The sequence below is a fragment of the Manduca sexta genome, chromosome 2, assembly GCF_014839805.1.
Source record: "Manduca sexta isolate Smith_Timp_Sample1 chromosome 2, JHU_Msex_v1.0, whole genome shotgun sequence".
Taxonomy (NCBI): Eukaryota; Metazoa; Arthropoda; class Insecta; order Lepidoptera; family Sphingidae; genus Manduca; species Manduca sexta.
The window spans coordinates 3690824-3701798 of record NC_051116.1 but is presented as its reverse complement, the minus strand read 5'-3'; the positions used below and the strand labels follow the sequence as shown (position 1 = coordinate 3701798).

Sequence of the window (10975 nt, the reverse complement as noted above, 5' to 3'; positions counted from 1 at the left end):
ATTTGTAATTCAAAATTGTAGTTTTCTACTTAGTTAGTGGCAGTGTATATGGGGTTTCAACGGGATGGCATATGAGATAGCAATACAGTTATGGGATATTCTTACTTGCCTGGAATTGAACTAGCTATAAGAAACTAACATCAATTAGGCCGGTTGTATTTAAACCAAATCATTTCTACAACATGCTTAAATTATGATTTCTTATGTTAACGCGTAATACACGCACATCAGATAAAGTAAAATAGCGGAGAAAATCCACATAAAAGTATTTAGCAATAACTAAAAACTAACGATGAAAAATACAATAATACTGAAAAATTATAAAAACTATGAAACAGTCAGTGTACAGCGTGCATACGCCTACATTTACAAACATAATATTTTCATTTCATATTTTGTCGCAGATCTTGGTCAATATAATTAAGATTATAAATTTTAAGGCTGGTGCAACAAAATGATCGGTCGGTCGTCTATTATACATTGATAATTCAATGAGTCAATATAAAATAAAATATGTCACATAAATTTAAAACTGTTACCCAGTATAATGTCAAAATTGTAGAAAGGTACACATGAGACGTTTATGTAGTTAATTTATAATATTGGCGTTAACATAGGGTTGGACAGGGTGTGCAGGACTGTTTTTCCAAACCGTCTGATCATCGAGGTAATCCTTTACATTATAATACCCCTTGACATTAATTCGCGCTTAACATGACACTTAAATTTGTAGCCGGGCAGATTGGTTATTTCAAGAGGGATTTTATTATAGAATTTAATACAATTCGCTAGATAAGATTTATTTGTTTTACAGAGCCGGAAATTTGGAACAACTAGTTTATTCTTATTTCTAGTGTTCAAACAGTGCATGTCACTGTTTTTCATAAAAGTACCTAGGTTCTTACGGACATACATAATATTTTGAAAAATGTATTCAGCTGGCAAAGTCAGTATATTCACCTCCTTAAACAGTTCTCTAAGGGAATCGCGAGACCGAAGGTTATAAACGTTATTTATCTAAGGACGGACATTGTTGTGATAACAAGTCTGTTTCAGTGCTGACGGCATGGCAGGCTTCGCAGTGCGTAGACATAGGGCCGTTGTGATTGGCTAATATTGAAATACAACTTGAATCTAGTTGACTGTCAGATAAACAAAGCTGAGAAACAGACTTGTTATCAAGGCAATGCTCCGTCCTTAGATAAATAACGTTTATGAATACGGGCTTTCGTTTGTGTGTTATATATACTTAACACTGACATTATTATTCGTTGTAATTATGTACTACACTTTACTACACTAGTCTGAAAGGTTTTATTATTTAAAGCTAACTTTTGTAGAACTTTTGCACTCATGAATAATGTAGCTATTATTGAAAAAATCGATTTGGTAGTTCCTGAGATTAGCGCGTTCAAACAAACTCTTCAGCTTTATATATTAGTACAGATAGGTGTTTTACTATCTGTTCAGCCGGGAATCGTCCACTGCTGGACATAGGCCTCCCCCATTGAGCGCCACACGGGGCCGGTTCTGGGCCGCCCTCATCCATCGGACTCCGGCGAGACTCACCAGGTCGTGGGGGGCCTGCCTACCCTGCGTTTACTACTATGGTGTTTTACTATTTCACAGTAGTTGAAACCATCGCATGAACGCAAAATTTTTGTATGACAATCTTCCCAATGTCAGCTCTATATAATCTTATAAGTCTTTCCTTGTTGAAGATAACTTGTGAAGTTTTCTTGCTTATCAAAGTCTACAACTCACCAGCGCCTTGCTGAGATGTGTGGCACAGTTTCTTGTCAGCTGATTGTTCCAGAGGACCAGGAAAGCTAGGCCTCGCGACTCGTGGCTGCCCAGTACTGTCGGCAGAAAAATTGTGTGATCATGTAGTAGAGTCCGCAAATAAAAGTTGTCAAATATGCGTTTTTTTTTTATTTTGAATGACGAGAGTAGCGTGCCGTTCGCTGGATGGTAAGCAATACGACCATAAACAGTAGAAACATCCAACACCTTGAATTACAAAGTATTGTTTGGTATTCCACTGCGCTCGCTGTTTGCTTTCACGGTGAAGGAAAAGACCGTGAGGAAACCTGTATACCTGAGAAGTTCTCTATAGGAATTTTGAGGGTGTGTGAAGTCTTCGCACTACAGTGTGGTGGACTATGGCCTAATTCCTCTCAGTAGTAGAGAAGGCCCGTGCTCAGCGGTGGGACAGTATATAATACAGGGCTGATATTATTATTATTATACATATATCATACATAAGATCGGCCTCTCACGTTTAGGGAAGGAATACTAGTGAAAAGTGGGTAACCTGGTTGGAACTTTATCTATTCCTTCGGGGATTAAACCGGAGATTAAAGTAGTGGAGGTCCATGCCCACCAGTGGGACAGTATAATACAGGGCTAATATTATTATATATAAGTGTATCAGTACTTACACGGACAGTTGTTGGGCGACATGGGCGAGGTGGCGGCCGACGGCGGCGTCTGCGCAGCCTGCTCCACTAGCGCGTCCGCTATGTGACCCACTCCAGCATCCTGCAACCGAGAATGGACATACCGTAAAAATCACACTTAAAACTTCGATAAGTCGGACGTACCCATAGGCTGTGTTAGACGATTATTGTAAATAATCACTAATGACGTTTTGACAAAATAGAACGTCACTAGTTTTACCCCCGGTCGCTCTCTGTCTGTGCCCATGGCCCGTGTAACACTGTAGAAATATATATCTCAGTTCATCCTGCAATCCTGCATAGTTTTATTTATAAACCATCAGGCTGAACAGACAGGCGTAATGGCAGGGGACAGGACAGGGTAGGACAGACGCTACCTCCCCTGAATTTTGTACGTGTACACTTTCGTACACAACTACTGGGACTCTCTTTAACATATTCATATTTTTCTCTCCCCTGTCACCTAGACCAAACCCGTACAGTACCTGTATCTGGTTGTTGGACAGGTCCAGAAGCTGTATGGTGGTGTTGAACCGCAGCAGCGAGCCGAGCTGCGCCGCGTCCGACGCGGACAGACGGTTGTCGCCGAGCCGCAACTCCCGCACTGAACTGTTCGACTTGAGCGCTATCACTGTAACAGAGGAATGATAATTCATTGTACAGGGGAATGATAATTCATTGTACAGAGGAATGATAATTCATTGTACAGAGGAATGATAATTCATTGTACAGAGGAATGATAATTCATTGTACAGAGGAATGATAATTCATTGTACAGAGGAATGATAATTCATTGTACAGAGGAATGATAATTCATTGTACAGGGGAATGATAATTCATTGTACATGAGCATGATAATTCATTGTACAGGGAAATGGTAATTCATTATCCAGGGGAATGGTAATTAATTATTGTGTTGTATTGCGTTGCGCACGCGGCGCGTGTGTGTGCGTACGTGTGCGTATTTGTGTGCTTGTGTATGAGTGCGTACGTGTGCGTATGTGTGTGCGTGTGTATGAGTGTTTGCGCGTGTGTGTGTGTGTGTGCGTGCGTATGAATGTGTGCTTATGTATGAGTGTGCGCGTGTGTATGAGTGTGCGCGCGTGTATGAGTGTGTGCGTGTGTATGAGTGTGTGCGCGTGTATGAGTGTTGCGTGTGTATGAGTGTGTGCGTGTGTATGAGTGTGCGCGTGCGTGTGGCACCAGCGCACGTACCCAGACACAGTAGCGGCTCCCCGCAGAGCAGCGCGCGCTGCAGACAGAGCGCGCGCACGCGGCACGTGTGCGGGCGGAGCGCGCGCGCCAGCACCGGCGCGTGACACTCCTCCAGCGCACTCTCGCGCACCTCCAGCTCCGACAGGCACGCGCTCTGAGGGACATGCAACAGTACAGCTTCACCACAAATATTATATTCCTTAAGTAGGTGCAGACTGCCTGAATGTCATAATTGTACAATGTATGAGTCCGACTACCGCGCCGAGATCCCGGTTTTTAATCCGGGATCGGGTCAAAATAATGACTTTTCAGATGACCAACACATCAGTCCGCCCCGTGACCATGAAGGCTGCGTCTTCGAAACATCGGATAAAAATTTAAATATAAAAAACCCCGATAAAATCCGAAAACTAGTTTTATTCCCATGTTAAACATACGCGTAAAAGTAAGAAATCATTAAAAAACAAATCTGAAAAAAAAATCTGGAAATATATATTCCCACTCCATCTAACGTCAGATGCGGTAGAGTCAATTTGCCTTGCTATTATAAAAAAAAAAATCTCTCACATTGTTACTCTTTAGGACGTACCTTCTTGATCATCCTGGAGGCCGCCTGCCACCCCCTAATGCCGAACTGCCTCGGCCCGCTGATGGACACCACTGACGCACTCTCGTAGTACTCTATCATGTCGAACAGCGCCTCCTGGAAACAGTTAGTCGCATTATAATGTTGAGCTGTGAAAATTTACCAGGATACGTGTATCCTTCTTCCTACAACCTAGAGTCCTTCCAGCGGAGTATAAAAAAGCGATTAAGCAGGCCGGCATAATTGTACCGACCGTCCGTCCAATGAAATGAATTGTAAACCCTCGCGATCAAACAGTTCTAAGATTATATAGAACGGACATTGAGAAGATTGTCATACGAAAATTTTGCGCTCATGCGATGGTTCAGTCTACCGTGAAATAGCAACATCAATGCTTCATATTTTTTCCATATCGTGATTTGCACGTCTTTACTGCAAATATGAGCATATTTTCTGTAAATATGTTTTGTATTAATATCTAAGTACGCTGTGACATCTTGACGGACATCACTACATAGTATAAAACAAAGTCGCTTTCTCTGTCCCTATGTGTGCTTAAATCTTTAAAACTACGCAACGGATTTTGTTGCGGTTTTTTTTTAATAGATAGAGTGATTCAAGAGGAAGGTTTATATGTATAATAACATCCATTAAATAGTGGAGAAATACTGTTGTTTTGTTATGTTATACCCGTGCGAAGCCAGAGCGGGCCGCTATGTTTTTATATACAACGTTCACAGTTTTTCTGTAGTGTATTTAGTATCAGCATTGCACCCGTGCGAAGCCGGGGCGGGTCACTAATTTCAAATAAAACGACTTATTATTAATTTGTAATAACTTATGGAGCACGAAATTGGTCCTGTTGTCCGCTCTATAACTATACTGTTAAATGTCTGCTCGCGACCCGTGAAGCATCTGAAAATAACCTTATTATGTAGTATATAAGGTTATATTCCCGTGACACACGTAAATGTCACGTAGCTGTCATGTTTGCCGGCAAGCATTGAGATGCTTTAAGTGTTGTGTGGTCCTTCGAGCCGGAGTCCACTCACCGCGCCCTCGTCATCCATCGCGGCGTGTTCTATCTCCAGCCTCCTGAACTGCACCTTGCGCAGGAGCGCCTCGAGCGCGTCCGCCGGCGCCGTGCCGAGCAGCGCGCACTCCGTGAGGGCCAGACGCGGCGCACGCGACGCGCCGCCGATTGATGATTCTGGTAGTTCCTGGAGTAGGGTAGTTGGTAACTTTTTTTTTAATACATACATACATACATAACATCACGCATTTATCCCCGAAGTATGCAGAGGCGCAACCAGGGCACCCACTCTTCGCCAAGTGTGTTCCGTCCCATGATAGGGGCGAGCCTATCGCCATATCGGGCACAAATTCCAGACTCCGGGCTGATACTGAGCAGAAAACCCAAATATCACTTTGCCCGACCGGGATTCGAACCCAGAACCTCAGAGCGCTATTGTACCGGACATGCAATACAACTACGCCACCGAGGCAGATTTTTAATACATTAATCAAAAGTGTATACATCCAAAATCTATCGGAAAAGGATTCTTCAAAATTCAATTTCAATAATAAAATTAAATGTAAACTCTTGAAAGAGGCGATAGCCTAGTTGGTTGTAGAACGGACTGCCGAGACGTATGTCCGCATGTTCAAATCCCAAGGGCACACACCTCAGACTTTTTTAAAATTATGTGTGTATTCTTTGTGAATTATTGCTTGCTTTAACGGTGAAGGAAAACATCGTGAGGAAACCTGCACACTCGAGAAGTTCCTCTATAGGAATTTCGAAGGTGTGTGAAGTCTACCAATCTGCACTAGGCCAGCGTGGTGGACTAAGGCCTAATTCCTCTCAGTAGTAGAGGCCCCGCACCCAACAGTGGGACAGTATATAATACAGGGCTGATATTATTAAAGCTTTGAAATTTGGTAGAAAAGCAAGCTGTCAAATTACAGCAATATTAAAATGTGACGTCACTCAGTGCCACCGGCCATAACGTTGTGCGAGTGAGAAGAGGACAGCGCTATATCCCCGCTATGTCCCTACTTTTACTCACACCTATATTTCAAATATGAATAACTGGTTTATTTTTCAACCAATATTGATGCTTATTTCACAGATTTTTTTCATAATATTATCAACTGTTATATATAAAATAATAAATAGCTGAATGGGGACGATCTAAGAAGATGTAGAGATTTAACTATTTTTCGGACTTCATTGTTGTTTTAGATATTATGTTACCTGACGTTTTGAAGACTTTGAAGCAATCATGGTCACGGGGACTCAACGACTACGCATATAAATCATCTCAAGATAAATGTAGGTAGATAAACACAAAGGCTATACAGTACGGGTCAAAATTAAAATATAAAAAACCGCGATAAAATCCGAAAAATAGTTTCATTTCATTGTCTGACATACGCGTAAACATAAATCATTATAAAAACGTGATCATCACACGTGAAATGACAAAATCAACGAGAGTAATGAATGATTTTGATGATCAATTCAAGATAACCCTTGTGCCTATTCACCCCATCGTACGTTACTCACCCGTATCTGTTGCAAAACCGAGTCGATAGGCGGCGTGTTGTGATTCCGACAAGACTCGAGGTACTCCGCCGCGAGCTGCGCGCGCGTCGTCGACGGAACTGAAACGGGAGAGCAAACATTTAAATAGCTTGTTATATATACGTCCGTATTCATAGACGTTATTTATCTAAGGAAGGAGCATTGCTGTGATAACAAGTCTGTTCCTCAGCTTTGTTTATCTGACAGCCAACTAGATTCAAGTTATATCTCAATATTAGCCAATCACAACGGCCCTAAACGCACTGCGAAGACTGCCATGCCGTCAGTACTGAGAAACAGACTTGTTATCACAGCAATACCCCGTCCTTAGATAAATAACGTCTATGAATAAGAGGGATACATTTTAAATTACCGGCAATGCTGCCATCGTGATCGCCGGGAGAGGGGTGCAAGTAAGTGCACGTGCACCAAGTAAGAAATCACAAAAAATATTAATCACTGAATAAGTTTGTAACAATGACAACTATCGACCACAGAGGTCTTTTACGATAAAGCATTTTCAAAAACCCGTGCGATTTAAGTTTGAAATAAAATCTTAATGATATGCAGTATAGAGCGTAGGTACAGATGAACCTCCCTAAAACTAATCTTGAAGTTAACGCTGCCATCACAGTGGATTTGCCCTTATAACCAGTTTTTTTTTTATTAATTGATTCACACAAATTTACATATATTTCAAACAATAGTTCGTTGTATGTTCGTTTAAAATATATTAATTGTTTTATAAATTCTCGTCTCACACCTGGCGTTATGCAGTGGCCGAATCTCGATCGATACTGCGCTGTGTGCCGACCTACTGTAGTCGAATAGATGAAGTAACGCTGAGAATCGACAGAATTAACAAAAAACAAAGTCTTTATCCCCGAAGGAGTACGCAAAGGTTGCAACCATGACACCCACTTTTCACCAGTTTCTTGCCCGTTCTTCTCTGATGAGAACTGCTTTCCGAACTGGTGGTAGAGTTAATATTGACGGAATCTAAATAACGTATAACATTTTACGTATTCAAATAAATCAATTCATTTCACCAGTGACTAGTAACGCGAGGGGCCGACATTGTAGCCAGTGTAACTGATGGACATAATAAGACTTAAACATCTCCAGTCTTACTTATAAACTTGTTTTAGCGTTAAGAGATGATTAAGAATTGCTTAAATAGCTGTCAATAACATCACCGGTTCCTAGTTTAAACTTAAGAGGCAAGATGGCGGCTTGACTTACAGCTGATCGAGTTTTGTGTTTCAACTAAGCATAGCTTTGCGAATTTTTTATAAATAAGATTGCTCATATCTCAGGACAGCGAGCGCAGTGGAATACCAAACAATTCTTTGTAATTCAAGGTGTTGGTATTTCTACTGTTTATGGCCGTATCGCTTACCATCAGGCGAATGGCAATACAAAGAAAATACCTATCATATCTAGCATAAATTCCATACTCCGTGCAGTTAGTTATTAAGCAGAAAAACTTGATATCACTCTGCCCGACCTGGACTTCGAACCTGGAAAACTAATTCGTGGCATTCCGCGCACACAACTAGGCCATCGCGGCAGTCTGTCTGATCTCAACAATGCACAATATCAAGTTCCAAGAAACCAAGCCTCGGAAAAGTTGAAATCACATAATGTGCAACGTGATGATGTCATTTATCGACCCCGTGGTCTTATTTGGGACGTGCGAGCGAGACGGCGAGTATGCACCTCTCTTTCGCACATTCGGAGTGTCACTCGTCACGCGATTTTATTGCTATAATGTATAAGAATTTACAGAACTGGGTTTATTATTGTTTTCTAATGTTGCATTAATTAGTCTTATATTTAAAAACACAATATTGAATTTTCCGAATTCATTTATTAATTTTCTTTTTAATGTTGAGTTAATTGATCAAACTTACAAATATATTTTTTATTTATAATAATATTAGTTTCTTTTGTATATTATTTGCGATTTAGGATTCCATTCCTCAATGGAAATCATAGGATTACTTTTCTTGTCTGTCTGTCTGAAAGTCAAGACCCATTTTTTCAAGAACGCGTAGAGGTATCAAGGTGAAATTTATGTCAAATGCTCGGGTTTACGGCCTCTTTCAGTTATGAAAATGTCAAAATTGTAAGTCAACACGATCAAAAAATAATATGGCCTTTTATGCCGCATATTTTGCTCGGGGATCAAAACCTAGAGGGTATTGACTGAGGCAGTCATTTTCTTGATATCCCCATTTTATGCCGGGATAAGATTTCTACACGATCGATGATGAAAGCAATAACTAATATAATCTCACTAACCTACAATGCGAAAGTTTATGAATATGGCCTTTGGATGTTTGTTAGAAATACACGCGAAAACCACTAAACGACTTTGGATGAAATTTGAAACATAGAATAAGAAGAAAAAGAAAGGGAAGAAAGAGAAAGACTTCAATAGTCATGAAATAATGTATATTTTAACCGACTTCAAAAAAAGTAAGAGGTGCTCAATGCGACTTGATTTTTTAAATGTTTTCACCTCAGAACTTAAGTCATTTCTTAACCGATTTGGAAAATTCTTTTTTTGTTTGAAGGGATATACTTTCAGATTGATCCAATAGAAATATTTTAAAAATAAAGAATTTGAGCGGAACGTTAGAAAATTTAAGAAAAGTTAATTTCAGCGTTTGACAGAATGCTCGCTGCAAATTCATAGTTAAGACAGGACAACGTCTGTCGGGTCAGCTAGTTACATATATTATATATTACGCTAGTATGCGATCATCAATATCAAACCCATTCACCCTCCATTATTGGGGGTGACCCCACGCCCGACCTTGGGCATGCAGCATTCGTAAGGTCAAAGTTACGGCCGCAGTTCACTATAACAAAACATTATAGTAATTTGCCGAATACGTTATCGGGAGTAACAAAGGCAACTTTGATCGAGAGAGGGGGTACAAGAGTGTGTGTGTGAGTGTTTTTCTGACAGTGTATGTGTGTGTGTGTGTGTGTGTGTGTGAGTGTATTTCTGTCTGTGTGTGTGATGTTGCTCTGAAGAATACTCTTATAGTAGTGGTATTAGTGTGTAAAATTTAAATTATTTTTTTGTTATTGCTTTTTTAGAATATTATAAACTTTTAGTGGCGTAAGCCTAGTTGGCTGTAGAACGGACTGCCAATCAGGTTCAAAACCCAAACACACCTCTAAAGTTTCTAAAGTTATGTGTGTAGTGAAGTAAACCATCGTGAGACAACCAGCATTCCCGAAAATTGACTAAAATTTTCAGAGTATGTGAAGTCTACCAATCCGCACTACAGCGTGATGGAAGGCCTAATCCCTCTCTGTAGTAGAAGAGGCCCGTGCAGTGGGACAGTATACGAGTAAAATACAGGGTTGATATTATTATATTAATATAAAATAACAGAGCTGACGCTAGAATTGTAAGGCTGCTGGGCAATTTATGATCAATAAAGATGTTTGTATTTGCTTATATTGTTTTAATAATTATATTTCGAAGGCGTTGTAAAATTAGTTTTCGACATAGATCACAGGAGCAGGCTTTCACTCCTCGATATAATATTCTTTTTTTTTATTGCTTTAAATGAGGAGACGAGCTTGCCGTGCGCCTGACGGTAAGCAATACGACCGATAAACAGTAGAAACATCAACACCTTGAATTACAATATTGTTTGGTATTCTACGGGGGCCTTATTCTCTATCCCGCACGTTATTTAAACAGTGTGTAACAAGCACGTGACACAACGCATCATGTTTAGGACTATAGAAATTTGGCTTACAGAATACCATTCCACGCACATTCTCGAAGATAACATGACACGGCCGCGTTACGCGTTTACACTATCATACAGAATAAAGGGCCCTGTGCTCGCCATCCTGAGACATGAGCTACTGGCTGTCCTAAATAAATGAATATTAAAAACATTAGTAACAACTAACTAAGAGCGTTAGGTCACTACGCAACAACATAATCAGATACAAAATAAATTGTTGTTCAACAACATAGTATTAATCGGCACGGGACGGATGTTGTGTGACCTTTCACCCCGCGTCCTTGACCTTCGGGTTCAAGGTCGCCTGTTCTACGTGTGTGACGGTTCACTATTCCATAGTATACCATTT

At 40.4% G+C, this 10975-nt stretch overlaps 1 protein-coding gene across 1 annotated transcript; it reads right to left on the bottom strand.

Annotated features, from left to right (window-relative positions):
* Positions 1-1720: 1720 nt before the first annotated feature.
* On the bottom strand, positions 1721-6982 carry LOC119188788 (protein phosphatase 1 regulatory subunit 37-like). Its single transcript, XM_037436641.1, has 7 exons — positions 6830-6982; positions 5313-5480; positions 4264-4377; positions 3675-3828; positions 2945-3090; positions 2442-2541; positions 1721-1859 (listed from the first exon to the last, which is right to left on the bottom strand). Exons 1-7 carry the CDS (start codon positions 6980-6982, stop codon positions 1747-1749), a joined length of 948 nt encoding a protein of 315 aa, XP_037292538.1. The 3' UTR covers positions 1721-1746.
* Between the last annotated feature and the right edge of the window lie 3993 nt (positions 6983-10975).